This window comes from Talpa occidentalis, unplaced genomic scaffold (genome assembly GCF_014898055.3).
Source record: "Talpa occidentalis isolate TD23 unplaced genomic scaffold, MPIMG_talOcc4v2.1 talOcc4.5, whole genome shotgun sequence".
NCBI lineage: Eukaryota > Metazoa > Chordata > Mammalia > Eulipotyphla > Talpidae > Talpa > Talpa occidentalis.
The window spans coordinates 83,866,986-83,882,353 of record NW_023604861.1 but is presented as its reverse complement, the minus strand read 5'-3'; the positions used below and the strand labels follow the sequence as shown (position 1 = coordinate 83,882,353).

Below are 15,368 nucleotides of genomic sequence, written 5' to 3'. Positions count from 1 at the left end.
ATACACTGCTGAGGGGAGCAGTGGGCAAGACAGGAGAGGTCTGCTTCGCCATATGGTTTCTCCCTGGCCAGCTGGGGATTGAACTCGTGCTGCAGAGGCTGCAGATTGCTTCATAGTGCAGTGCTTAACCCCTTGCGCCACCAGGGAGGCCTGTGTATCTTTTTTTCTTTGAACCTCTGTGTTTCTACAAGGAACATTTTTTCCCCTTTCTCTTTACCTGGCTTTTTCTTCTGATTTATTTTCAAGTTTGAATATTAATGCCATTGTTTTTAGAGGGGGGTGGCTTTCTCTGAACATTGCTCTCTTGTACCTTTCTCTCTCTCTGACATACATATCACTCCCAACCTTAAAATTCCATAGTTTATTTTAATTTAATTGATTATTTTATTGCTGTATATTATAAATTCAGTAAGGACAAGTCCCATTCTTAGTGGCTATCCTGTGGCAAACACTCTGTATATTTTAAATGACTTGTTTTTCTGTGATACTATATATAATAATTAGTTGTTAATTATTACAGGGCCTTTGGAGCACTGTAATGCTACTGATGGAAAATTTTTTAAAAGGAAAAACAACTTTTCAATAGCCTGCCTATTGTTTTATATATATTTGCTTAAACGTTCATTCAATAACGATTAACATTTGTTTTTCATCTATTAACCTGTTTTGTGAATAGACAGGCATTTCACTTACTCCATTGGACTGGTCAGACATTTACTTCTCAAATTCCACCTGTAAGCATTGAGTTGACAAAACTGGCAGAGGAAATAGAATAATGAAAAGTGAATTTATTTAGCAGCCTCTTGGGAAACTCTAACCCAGTTTTTCTAAGTGGGGAAGCAGATCTATTAGATAAATTGATCTTTTGTCATTTTTATTCTATTGGATGAATATTTGAAAGGCAAACTGTATCTAGTTTAGAATTAAGTATAGGATCCTGATTTGGTTTTTATATAGAATTTCATCTTGTATATTTTCTATCATTTACAACAAATAATTGAATTAGTATTTTATGGTCTAATTAGGGAGAAGGCTTTCTCTAAATTCTCAGCTAAGTGTATCTTGGCTCCAAAGCATGTTGAATATGTAATGTCATACTAGAATAATAAAGGGCCTTTAGTGCTGTTAACCTTAAAATGAAAAGCCCTTCAGTGTGTACAGAATGTAATTGACATTTAATAATATCACTATGTTGTGAAAATGGTGACAAGGAGGGAATAACTTTAACAAACCAGCAGGCAGTTTCCACCTCTTATTTCTTAAGTAGAATTGTTGCTACCTCATTAATTTATGGATTAAGAAAGCCTTGAAATGGCTATCTTAATGTTTGATTTCTTTTTATAGGTTGAAAAACTCAGGCATGTACAGTTATAATCACTTGCATTTTAAAACCTTTGTTTTAACAAGCCATCATACATAGGCCAAATCCAGCCTCTTGCCTGTTTCTGTATGACCTGTGAATTAAAAATAGTTTTGTAATTTTTAAAAGGTTGGTAAAAAAAATAAAAAAAGAATAATATTTCATGACAGGTGAAAATTATATGAAATTCTAATTTCAGTTTCCACAAGTAAGATTTTATTTGTGCACAGCCACACTCATGTATTTATTGTCTATAGCTGTTTTTGTGCTATAGCTGCAGAGTTGAGTAGTGGTAACAGAAACTGCATGGCTCACCAAACCATACTTACTGTCCTGTGTTTTACAAATGATGTTTGCCAGCCTCTGATCTGTACTATTGAGTTTGCATGATTTAGTACCTTAAACCAACTTCCCCAGTTTAATGATCTAATAAGTCATGTTGAAAAAGTCTTTAGACTTTTATGCAAGTTAAGGAACCAAAGCATGTGTTGCATGACGTTTAAGGTTTGGGAGACCAGAAGTCTAAAATCAAGGTGTCAGAAGGCCATCCTCCCTCTGAAATGCTGGGTAGAATCCTCCTTCCCTTGTCTAAGCTTTTGGTAGTGGCAACAATGTTTGGTGTTCCTTAGTTGGCCGTTGCACCCTTCTAATCTCTGCCTGTGGCACCTCACAGTATCCTCTCATGTTCTAGCTCTGTTTCTTCGCGTCTTCTTAAGGACAGTTTTAATTTTTATTGGATTAAGGGCCAACTTATTCTAGTTTGACAGCATCTTAATTTAAATAGTCACATCTGCAATGATGCTATTTCTAAAAAAGGTCACATATGGAATTTTGAGAGAACACAGTTCAACCCAGCTACAGAGCTCATGAGCCAGCTCTTCTTTAGAGTTCCTTTCCATTTAAACCCAGAAACACTGAATGAAAAGTGAAGACTGCACCAAGAATGTCCAGGGCTATTGAAGTGCCAATCTGGCACAGAGCAGGCTCTCTATGGATCCAGGCAGATGGGTAAAGGAGAGTTCTGGAGCCCTGTGGCTTTTTCAGGCTTTTAACGATGTTTACACCATTTGTAGTGAGGCAACCAGATGCAGGGCATGCAGGTGGCCTGGGGGCCAGGAGGCCAGGAGGCTGGTAGGCCTCCTAGGCCTTGGTGGATCTTTACTTTGTCTAGGCTCTCTGACATTCTCTTGTGGTCTCTTCGCTGGTCTCTACTGCACTCCTGCCACATGACTGCCAGCCTCTGCTGCCACCCTTATATGCTCAGCCTCCATGCTCAGGTGCACCCACTTACGCACACCCACACCAAGCTCCAAGTGCCACCACAGGCACGCGTATAAGACCACAGGTGTAGGTCATTGATGCTAATTACAAGCGGGTGGAAAAAACCTGATAACTTCCACTTTACAGTTATGTTTCTTCTCTTTTAGAAGAAATCTATTTAAAGTAGACTTATTTTACCTGGGAAGGTTAATTTACTGTTCTCAGCTTCTGTTTTTTTACTGTTTCCATTTGGCCCTTTTTCATATTACATTTGAGACTTTTTTTTTTTAATTCTGAACATTTTTCCCTAGAACGTTCTGTATTTTTCAGGAGCATTTTCTCAACTGTTATTATAACCTCTGAGAACATTGGTTTATCTTCATTCTTGTGAATTTGTGATAATTGATTAGAAGCCAGTTTTGATGTTTGTGGTTGAGTTTTGGTAGTTTCCTCTTTAGAATCTTTAGTATCCATCCCTATAGGAATTAGTTATAAGTAAGGTTCAATAAATTATAACAGTGATTTTTATTTTTTCTGTGATTATCATTGTTCAAATTGCCTGTTTTTGAGAAATGTGGGCAGTTCTTCAATTCTAGACCCAGAGGCTTCTGTTTTCCTGTAAAACACTAGAGTAACTGGTATAATAGTGATACCCCATTTCCTTCTTTTTATTTTACAGGGTGCCCGGGAAACATTTGAGAACTACTACCGAAAACAGAGGCGAAAACAGGCTCGTTTGGTGCTCCAACCGCCATCTAATATGGTAGGATTACACCTTCACCTTCTTTTCTGGTATCTTTTAATTATCTGGCATATGTGCTTTTTTGTGGTTTTAACTGTAATTCTGAGACCAGTTTTGTAGAACATACTTTGCAGTAAGAAAATGTCAGTTGACCTCTATTGCTTGCTTTGTGTCATGCACGGTTTTAAGTATTATATATGTATTGGTTCATTTCATCTTTACTGTAACCCTAGAAAATTATTATTATATTTACTTTAATGTCATTTACTGAACTTTAAGAAATTAACAATTTTAACTTTGTGTTAATGTAACAAAACAAAAATGATGCCTTTTTCCTCTTTGCTTTGTTGCAGCATGAAACTTTAGATGGCTACAGGAGATATTTTAATCAAATTGTAGGGTAGGTATATACATGTGTATACGTATTTGAATTTATATGTTTACAATACATAGATTTATGAGACTTGAAAAAATAAATAAATAAAATAAAAAATAAAAAATAAATCTAGTTATTTTATTTTATAAATAAAATCTAGTTATTTTATTTTTTATAAAAAATAAATCTAGTTTTCTATGGGAAATTCTTTTTCTCTTTAAAAATACTACAAGATTTAATTTTGATTCTTATTATGATTTCAAAGGAATGCTCTATTGGTTTCAACATTATATTGTTGGAGAATACTTTTTGTGGCTAAAGGGAGAGAAACACTGAGCTGTAATCTTATTATATTTGATGTTTTATTTCTGTGTTCTGGGTAAAAAAGAACCAAATAATCAGCAAAAGTTGGCAAACTTTTTCTACAAGAGCCAAATAGTAAAGTATTTTAGGCTTAGCAGCCATAGGGTTTCTGACACAACCATTCAGCTCTGTTGTAGCACAAAAGCAGCTAAAGACAATATGTAAATGAATGAACATGGCTGTGTTCCAGTGAACCAATATTTATAAAAATAGGCAGAGGGCCAGTGTAATGGCAGGAGGACACGGAGCAGGATCTCTCTGATCCCAGCAGATGGGGTAAGGAGAAGTCCTGGAGCCCTCGGTGACTTTTGCAGCCTTTTATTAGGATTTACCAGGTACACAGCAGGCAGGGGTGCTGGGGGGCCGGGAGGCTGGCAGGCCTCCCACACCCCTGCAAGTTTTCACTCTATCTGGCCTCTCTTGGCCTTTTCTCTGCTCCTTTGGCTCTTTTGTTCTCTTCTGCACTCTGCTCTACTGGCGTCCCTGTGACGCCGCCCTTATAAGCCCAGTCTTAGCCCAGGTGTACCCACTTACATATGCCCACACCCTACTCCAGGTGCCCTCCATCAGGCATGCATTCAGGACTGCGAGGATCCATCATCAATCCTAATGGCGGGAGGGCAGAAAAGCCTGATGCTTTTTATTTACCCTACAGCCAGATTTGTCCCATCAGCTACATATAGTTAGCCACCCTCATCTAGAGTAGATTTACTAACTGGTCTGGAATTGTTCCCAAATCTCCCAAATATAGGCAGCTTTTTCTAACTGTAAAATAACAACTTTGTAGTTAAAAGAAAGGAAAATTAGTTGGATTGCTCCATAAAATTTCTTTCGTTTTCTTCAGATTTAGATCGTCTTAATATAAATGATAATTTACATTGAAGTATATTATAAAACTCCCTATTTAAACAATTATTTAAATTAGTATGGCTATTTAGGTAACATTTTAAATGCATAATAGTTAAGCCAAGGCAGAACAATAAAAAATAGGTGCATTTTTAAAAAACTTTTGTGAGATTGCTCTTCAATATTTTGATGAGAAAGTCTGTATAAGGACAATTATTTTGCTGTTTTCAGTGTTGGTGTCTTCAAAATGTTTTTAAAATCTATTAGTTTTTAAAAAGTACTAATGGCTTGGTGTGTTTAATATAGTGATTTTAGCTTTGTTTACCCATAAACATTTTCCTCCCCTTTAAATTAGTGGATAAAAGAGTAAACATTTAATAGAGACGAAACTCCAGTTTCTGTAGAAGTGCTTAAGACGATATTCTCGTTAGGGTGTAATTCTAAATCCAAGAAATCTGATTTTGTTAATGACACCATACACCTTATCTTTAAGAAAAAAATGACCATTAACTTCAAATTTGATGGCAGCTCATAAAGTTTGTCAAACCCTGGAGATAGTTCAAACTGTAATATCTGACAGCTTTGCTTTCTTTTTTCCTCAATCTTAGCTTTTTTGTGGTTGAAGATCACATTTTACATACAACCCAGGGCTTAGTAAATAGAGCCTACATTGATGAACTATGGGAAATGGCACTTTCAAAAACCATCGCAGCACTCCGTACCCACTCGGTATGTAACACAAGCCCATGAGAAGTTCTTTCTTGGAGCTGATTATATGCTATTGAGTGTTTTACTGTTTTAAAATCATCAAATATATATTGCTTGGAATCACACTTTGTAGCTATCTCCTTTAACACTTATGGAAGGCGGTCATTTCAAATTTCCATGTTGCTTAACACTCTAGGTGCTCTTTGCATTAAGAAAACAGCAGCTAACATCCATGCTCGTCCTCCTTGTGTCAGGCATTGCTATTTGTACTTCATATGTATTTCATCCTCACAGCAACCTTATAAAGTGGATAGTTTTTATTTTATATTTTTCAACCATTGTATTTTACTTTTTACTGAATAACATTACATTGTAACATTTTATAAGTTTCAGTTGTTCATTTTTTTTTTTAAAGATTTATGTATTTATTTATACAAGCACTGGATACAGTTAGAAGCATGGGAGGGTGAGAGAGAATTCACCAGAGCCAGAGCGGGGAGCAGAACAGGCAGACTGATGAAGTACACTGCTGAGGGGAGCAGCGGCGTGGCAGGAGAGATCTGCGCGCCATGTGGGACCCTCACCAGGGACCGGGATCAAACCAGCGCTACAGAGGCTGCGGGCAGCTTGGCAGCCCAGTGCTCAACTGCTGCCCCACCGGGGAGGCCCTCAGTTGTTCATTGTTGAGAATCAAAGTGTGTACATACTAAATTAAGGTCACTTCCAAAAGTCCACCATCCCAATTTATCCGCCCTACTCCCTCCTTCCCTTCTGGTAGTCACTAATTTGTAGTCCAAAGATTTATTTTAATTTAGTTCATCTGTGTGCTTTCTCTGTGTAATATGTATGAGGGAACTCATATGGTGTTCGTTGTTTTTGGTCTTGTTTATTTCACTAAGCATAATTCCCTCTAGGTCCATCCATGTTTTTTACAAATGGCGGGATTTCATCATTTTAGGGCTACATAGTATTCCACTGAGTACATACACCTTATCTTTTTTATCTATTCATCAATCAGTGGCACTTATGTTGCTTCCAGTTCTTGTCTGTTGAAAACAATGCTACAAAAAACATACAAAAAACATGCATGCATCTCTTTGAACTAGTGGTTTTGTATTTTTTTTTGAGTAAATACCCAGAATTGGAATAACTGGATTTTATGGAAATTCTATTATTAACTTTTTGTGGAATCTCCATACTGTTTCATAATGACCGTGCCAATTTTCGTTCTGACCAATAGTGTATAAGGGTTGCCTTTTCTCTACGGCCTCTTTAAAACTTGTGTCTTGTCTTTTGGATAATAGCCACCCTTTGGGAGGAGATATTTTTCTTCCCAGTATCACCTTTTGGGAGGTGATATTTCATTATTCTAATCTGCATTTCTCTTAATTAAAGTAGGTATTATTAAACAATTCTGTACTCTGGCAACTGTACCTCAGGCATGTTAAGTAACCAGCCTAATGTCATACAGTAAGTAATGGAGCTTGAATTCTAACTCAAATATATCTCCAGACCTTATGTTCTTAATTACTATTCCATATTGTCTTTTTTTTTTTTTTTTGGCCCCTCTGTCCTTGTGCCCACCCGTTCTACTCCTCAAGTAGTAACAGAATTTATTTAGAGACATTAGATGTACATTTCTTCTGATCCTGGGTTGTCAATGGGAGTTGAAATTTTGATACTTCTCTGAGCTTTACAGGTAAATTCCACTCCCAAATTGCTAAACCATGTGAGTTTCTATTAACCTGTAATCCCCTGAGTTTCTATTAACCTGTAAACCCCTGCCAAAGTCAGAGGGGTTGGGACTCAGCCTTTGAGGTAAGTTTTTCTCCCAAAACCACAGAACTTCCTTTGGAATCGGAGGGGTGAAAATGTTGGCAGAGAAGACTGGGAAAATGATAAACTTTTTCATACTAATTCTAAATTCCTTCTATAACAGAAATGGCCATTTTGGTTCACTGCAATAAATTTCATCTGTTCTCCAAATAATTAAGATATACTATACTAGCTATTTTATTTATTTATTTATTTATTTATTTATTTAAAAAATAAATTTTATTTTTATATTCCCCATACAATTGCAACCCCCTTAGTTTGACCCCAATCCCTCCCCTTCCCGCCCCCCCCCCATAGAGGGTCTCTGGTTCATAGTTTTTTGTTGATTTTGATTTTCACTTTCTTATTGTTATTCATTTTCCTGGTCGCTTATTTAAGTTTTCTAGATTCCTGCTATGAGTGAGACCATCCGGTATTTTTCTTTTTGTTTCTGGCTTATTTTGCTGAGCATGATCCCTTCCAGCGCCATCCATGTTGCTGCAAATTGCATGTGTTTATCTTTTTTGAATGCTGAGTAATATTCCATGGTATATATGTACCACATCTTCTTGATCCAGTCATCTATTTTTGGGCATTTGGGTTGTTTCCAAAGCTTAGCTATTGTAAACAGTGCTGCTATAAACATAGGGGTGCAGGTGTTCTTTGGAATTGATGTTTCTGTGTCCTTTGGGTAAATACCTAGGAGTGGAATTACTGGATCATATGGAAGCTCTATGTTTAGTAGGTCCAGAAATCTCCACATAGCTCTCCATAGTGGTTGGACCAGTTTGACTCCCACCAACAGTGCAGGAGAGTTCCTTTTTCTCCACATCGTCGCCAACATTTGTTGTTACTAGTTTTTTTAATATGTGCCATTCTCACTGGTGTAAGATGGTATCTCATGGTAGTTTTAATTTGCATTTCCCTGATTACAAGTGATGTTGAACATTTTTTCATATGCCTTTTGGCCATTTGCATTTCTTCTTCAGAGAAGTTTCTTTTTAGCTCTTCTGACCATTTTTTGACTGGATTATTTTCTTTGTTGTTGTTGAGTCTCATCAGCTCTTTGCAGATTTTTGTGATCAGTCCTTTATCATTAGTGTTGTGTGCAAAAATGTTCTCCCAGTTGGTGGGGTTTCTCTTTGTCTTTGTTACTGTCTCTTTTGCTGTGCAGAAGCTCTTTAATTTGATGTAGTCCAAGCTGTTTATCTTTGCCTTCACTATCACTGCTTTGGGTAATGTGTCTGTAAAGATGTCTTTGATGTGCATATCACGTAGTGTTTTGCCCGTATTTCCTTCTATGTATTTTATGGTTTCAGGTCTTATGTCTAGTTCTTTAATCTATTTTGAGTTGATTTTTGTGTATGGTGTGAGGTAGTGGTCAAGCTTCATTCTTTTGCATGTAGCAACCCAGTTTTCCCAGCACCATTTATTGAGCAAACTTTCTTTGCTCCAATGCATGGTCTTTGCTCCTTTGTCAAAGATTAGTTGACCATAAATCTGTGGGTTTATTTCTGGATTTTCTCTTCGATTCCATTGGTTTGTGTGTCTGTTCTTGTTCCAATACCATGCAGTTTTGATGATTATGGCTTTGTAGTATAGTTTGAAGTCTGGGAGTGTGATGCCTCCATTCCCTTCTTTTTTTTTTTCAGGAGAGCTTTGGCTATTCGTAGTTTTTGGTGATTCCATAGGAATTTCATTAATAATTGTTCTATTTCTTTGAAGAATGACATTGAAATTTTGATTGGAATAGCATTGAATCTGTATATTGCTTTTGGTAGGATGGTCATTTTAATAATATTTATTCTTCCAATCCATGAGCAGGGGATGTCTTTCCATTTCTTTGTGTCTTCTTCTATTTCTTTTAACAGTGTTTTATAGTTTTCTTTGTATAGGTCCTTTACCTCTTTTGTTAGATTTATCCCCAAGTATTGGATTTTTTTTGTTTCGATAATAAAAGGGATGGTTTTTTTGATTTCTTCTTCTTCTTCAGATTTATTGTTTGTGTATAGGAAGGCTACTGAGTTTTGCATGTTGATTTTGTATCCTGCCAAGAAAGTGCATTTTCTTAGTCATCATGGAATCATATTTGACGTCATAAAGAACAAGTTATTTTATAAGTGTGTTGATTAAATTATGTCTACAGAGAACAGTAATCTAATGGGAGTTTTTCTTAGTAAATCTACTGTATGTTCTTTTGAACTGAAGAATAAATGCCAAAATACTTCCTTTTCTCTCAGTAGTTAAGTATCAATTTAGAGGCAGAAAATAGATTAGTGGTTGCTAGAGGTGTAGGTGATAGGAGGAATAGAGGGTGGTAGTTCTAAGGGCATAATACTTCTTTCTGAAGTGAAGAAAATGTTTTAAATTGACTGGTTATATTTTGCACATATCTGCAAGTTATACGAAAACAGGAAAAACCATTGAATTATAAACTTCAGATGGGTGAGTTGTATGGTATTGGTAATGTATCTGAACAAAGCTATTAAAAAGCAACTGAGCATCACACACATTTATTCACCGAACCATTTTATCCTTTATGAAATTGGGTGGTTGATGCCACAATGTCTATTTCATGACACTATTTGTTATACCAGATTACCCAGAAAGCAAACAAAACAACACTCCAAACTTCAAAACAAGTCTCATAAACAAACACTATATCTGAATATTTTTTAATTTTCTTGTCACTACTTAAAATTGCACTTTATTTTTCCTGAATGAACTAATTGAGATAGCATAAATTAGCAATATTTTGAAAGATATTTCACATATTAACGTGAGCAGTATGCTCAATGCCTATTTCAAACATAGTAAAAATCTTATATGACCTCAGAATTCAAATTTGTCAATATATTAACTGAAAAAATTACTAATACAAAAGAAATTTCATAACCAGATGGTTCAGTACTAGAAGATTTGCTAATGTAATTGCTACTATGATTGTTAACTATGATAAATAGATCATCAATAATACTGAAAAATAGTTTTAAGATTTAAAGTTAGGGCATAAAGTAATCCTGGGTGACCAAAATAACTCATGTTTTAAAGGTTTTACCAGGGACTACCAAGTCTTGGATGCTTTCAGGACTTTTCCCAGAACTTGCTAAAGTCTAATGGGATGTAATGTGGTGAATACTGTTTTTAAGACCTGCCTAAGGGCGCAATTGGATCTGCTGGGGCCTGCTACAGTTGGGCTGCTTCCAGTTCCTGTCCTGGACTCCCTGGGGTATGTGCGGGTGTACCACTAGGGGGCCTGCTTCCAGGACCCTCCCCAAGATCTGCTGGGGTCTGTCAGAACCTGCTGTAGAAGGACCATTCTACAGTTCTGCTCTGCTACTTTCAGGGTATGCCACGCCATTGGGGCTAATGGTGCCTGCCCAGGCCATCTGTTTGGCCTATTCCACTTTTTGCTAGGGCTCCCCTCCTTTGAATATTACTCCAATGATTACTCATAATCATTGTTTTTCCTTTGGGAGTTATTGACTTTGTTCTGCTGCAAACTACCTGTATGTGGAGGTGGTGAGCCCAGGGTCTTCACTCTGCCACCATCTTCCCTAGTGTCAGTAAACTTTTTAAATAGTGACATGTACATCTTTGTCCTGCCCACAAAGGCTGACTTCCTTGTCATTTGTGTTTTTAAAACTGTTATTAAAGTGATTATATGTGAACTTTATTTGCAGTTTTTACTATTCTCTGTATTTATATTTATTTTCACTGTTGTATTCCTTGAATATAGTTTTGTTTTCTCTTTGTTTTTTAATCACACTTGCCTAAGCTATGTATATTTTACTGATTTAACTTTTAACCTTAACTTTTAGTTTTAATTGATTAAATCTTTCATGTCTTTTTTATATCACTGATTACTTTTACCAGTTTTGCTCTTAATTATGGTATATTTTAACTTTTTTGGTTTGGCTTCATAATTTATGTGTTTTGATTTTTCCAATTTTTTGTGTTTTCTAATGCTTGTGTGTGAAGATATAATTTTTAAAAAATGACTTTATCCATACTCCATAGGTTTTGATATGAACTATTTCATTACTGTTTATTTTAAATGAACAATAATATCAATTTTGACTTCTCCCTTAACTGAAGAGTTGTTTAGAAGTGAATTTTTAAATTTCCAAGTATTGATAATATAGATCATATTTTTTTAAAGGTCAGAAAATGCAAATGTAATTTATTGCTTTTAACTACATAAACTTTACTGAATTATTGTTCCTTTACAATACTGTATGAGATTTAGAGGTATAGGTTCATAACTCTTCAGATGTGTATTATCAAATCACACTTACCACGAAGTCACCCATAATCCTTCACCAAAGTGCACTGGGTTCCCTTCCCCTTTGCTGATAACCCCCTCAAATATAGATCATATTTTACTGGAATCTCTAGTTAGCTCTTCTATGATTGAATCTGGCATTAAAATAAACCAGATGAATGTTGGATCCTTCCTAGGGAACAATTCACCAGGTAAAATGTTAAACAATTAAGTAAACTGAATTTAGTTTTAGTTTTAATAATTAAGATGTTTTCTTTCTTTGTATTTGATTTCTTTTAGTCTTATTGCTCTGACCCAAACCTTGTGTTAGATCTGAAGAACCTCATCGTTCTTTTTGCTGACACACTTCAGGTTTGTGACTTGTATTTGCATATATTTTATCTAGTTTAGTATTTTATCTGCTCAAAATCTTTCCACTGTCTATCTCAGGTTTAGTAAGGTATCTTTTCTTTGTTTTTCTTCTTTTTCTAGAGCTAGATCTATGTATTTCTTTATGGCATTTCTAGTCATCACCCTAACCATATGTATTCACGTAAATAGTTACCACCTTAAAAAAAAAAAAAAAAAACAATTACCACCCTTTTTTCCACAAGTGTAGATCAGCTAATAAAACCACCCACTAACTTAGTTTTTCAAAGTATCCTAATTCAGATGTTGTACTTGAGAAATTTTAGAGTCTTAAGTGCCATACTAAATAATGATTATTGACTTGAACAATATATTGAAACAAATAAAATAACATTAGAAGTAGGTAAGAGTAGCAGCATTTTTAGTTTCTCATCCTACTCCTAAAGGTTGCTAAAAATTACCAGGAGTTGTAGTAGGGACAACTAAACTGACAGTGTACCCTATATATATATATATATATATATATATATATATATATATATATATATTTTATTGTTAATTAAGCTTTTTTCTGATTATCTTCTATAATTTGCTATGGATCTTTTAATTCTCAAGAGATGAGCACTAGATTTTTGGTGGAATGAAAGATTCTTCCATATGGTTTCATTTGAATTGTTGGCCGAAGAACAAGAATACCTTTCAGTGCCTAATTATCTCTAATGTTAGTAAATTATTCACCTTAGAAAATGAAGCTTTTAATTTTATTTCAGGTGTATGGTTTTCCTGTAAATCAACTTTTTGACATGCTGTTAGAAATCAGAGATCAGTATAGTGAAACTCTGCTAAAGAAGTGGGCAGGTATTTTCAGGTGAGAAATTATCTATAGTTATGTGTGTATGCAGTGCATGTACACGTGTGTATACACAAGTATTTTTATGCATAAAGTTTTTCATTTGTAATAAACATCGAGTTCATATGACTTCTATTTTCTAGCTATGCTGCAGATTATGATTCAAAATTTGAGTAATTATAGTGATGACCAAAATAAAGTTCTCAAAACATCCAATTTCAAAGTGTTAGTGTCTGCTATGTGGGGCATCACCTTGTCCCATTTGGGCTTCTTTGTTTCCTTGAGTAAATGTCAAGTACCTTGGTTCATAATCTCCAGATTTTCTTGTGTATTTTATTCTACTTTTTCATTTCCTCTTTGAGGATCATTACTAGTCTATGCCTCACTATAAGGCAGTGACTTTTAAAGACTTTCAAATAATTTAGATTCTTCAGGAACCTTTTTGAAGACTTATGTAATTCCTTATTTTTATTCTCCACACACAGAGAAAATAACCTATTACAATGCAATGTGTTTGAAACATATTATTTAAATAGTTATTGCAACATACATACTACAATAAGAAAGTTATTCTGTTATACCTTCTACCCACAAACATTATACCTTCTTGGAATCTTTTCCTGTTATACACCCCATATGAACTCACTTGAATTTTTTCTCTTTATTAATCTTTACTCCTTTACTTAAAGTGGCCTTTCTGCCTCCTGCATGATTCCATTCCCAGCTCAGCCTATCCTGTTTTCAAGTTCTTTTCAAGTTATAGCTTTAAATTGTACATTATTCCTTTAATCTTACTCTGCTCAGTATGTGAAAATATCTGATAATTACTAGTCCAACTCATTTGTATATATTATTATAAACAATTGTTTTTCTAAAAATCAGGTTTACCTGATACTATTATGTTTAGGGGAAGAGTATCTCTATAGGAACCTTTGAAATTAATAACATGATATATCCTTGATCATAAGAATAATTTCAGTAAATTTCTGTTTTGATTTTGGTAGCACGACCTCTACTTTTAGAGACTCCCCCAGTCTAATTAAGGAGTCAGAATCTATGGATGAAAAAAAGTCATACTAACACAGAGCATTTGGTGGAGTAAATGAACATGTTTTGTATTTATATAGAAGCTACTTTTCCTTATCTGCCAATTCTGAAAATTAGAATAGAAGAGCTAGTGTAGGATTAAACAACATCAACAGATATATCTTATATAAAAACTCAAAGTAAATTAAATCTCTTTGCCTTTTCTAGAGCACACATTATTTTTTTGTCACTTGCCTTAAAGCTTCAACATGTTGCCTTAAAATGTTCTTTCTCATATATTAAATACTATGAACTTATTTTTGTAATTGTGTTCCACTTGTTTTAGAGTTTTTTTCTTTTAAATATATTCTTCTTGGATCAAGTGACTATGTCATAGAAGAAATAGACTAGAGATTGAGAAACATTATATATATAAATATATATAGCACATACACATGCATTATATATATAAATATAATATATATAGGACATTCACAATCACTGGAGTTCACCTGTAAATTTGTTGAGATAACACAATGATTAATTCACCTTCCTTTGCTTCCTCTTTCCTTTCCTCCCTTCTTCCCTCTTTTCCTTTCTTCCTCTCCTTCCCTCCTCCCCCCCCTTTTTTTTTTAATAGAAACATACTTGATTCTGACAACTATAGCCCTATACCGGTAACAAGTGAAGAGATGTATAAAAAGGTGGTAGGACAATTCCCATTTCAAGATATAGAGCTGGAAAAGGTAAGGAATACTTTAAACTTCTCTGATTGATTTGACATCCTCTAGAAGTTTTCATTGTGTCTGTATCATTTAAAGGCATTTCTTCCAACTTCAGAGGTTGCAACTGTAGAATATCTTCAGATAACACTTTTTGGATTTAGAAGAATAGTAATTCTTGTTTTGGGGATCAGCAGATGACTTTGGGGTCCTAATGCTCTGAAAAGTTTAGGGGATAGATGGGAGTGTTCCAATTTGGTTTATGCTTCAAAATACTTGATTTTATTATACCTTTAGAACATTTTCTCCCCTAAATATAGAGTAAAATTTACCCTGTGTGCTGTGTTACACTCTTGGTTTTGACAGTGCATTGAGTCATATATATACAGCCACAATATGATGTAGAAAAGTTCTATCATGCCCCCAAATCCCCTCAATCCTGCTACTTTTAAACCCCTGCCCTTTAGAAGCCACCAATCTGGTCATTATCTATTTTTGCCTCTTCCAGAGTGAGATAAATGGAATCATACATTATGTAACCTTTTGAGACTGGACTCTTTCACTGAACTGTTTAATATACTTGCTATTCATTTAAGTTGTTGCATGTATCAATAGTTCATTCCTTTTATTGGAGAAAAGCACTATAATTTACGTATGCATTCATGTG

At 34.9% G+C, this 15,368-nt stretch overlaps 1 protein-coding gene across 4 annotated transcripts in view; it reads left to right on the top strand.

The window, feature by feature from the left end:
• The window catches only part of EXOC6B (exocyst complex component 6B), a 586,102-nt gene that overhangs the window by 300,386 nt on the left and 270,348 nt on the right, over positions 1–15,368 (top strand). For all 4 annotated transcript variants that reach the window (XM_054701727.1, XM_054701728.1, XM_054701726.1 and 1 more), the window contains 6 exons: positions 3,300–3,383; positions 3,716–3,762; positions 5,556–5,676; positions 12,035–12,106; positions 12,874–12,971; positions 14,620–14,725. In XM_054701727.1, the coding sequence (XP_054557702.1) occupies positions 3,300–3,383; positions 3,716–3,762; positions 5,556–5,676; positions 12,035–12,106; positions 12,874–12,971; positions 14,620–14,725 (528 nt within the window). The remainder of the gene's footprint in view (positions 1–3,299; positions 3,384–3,715; positions 3,763–5,555; positions 5,677–12,034; positions 12,107–12,873; positions 12,972–14,619; positions 14,726–15,368) is intronic.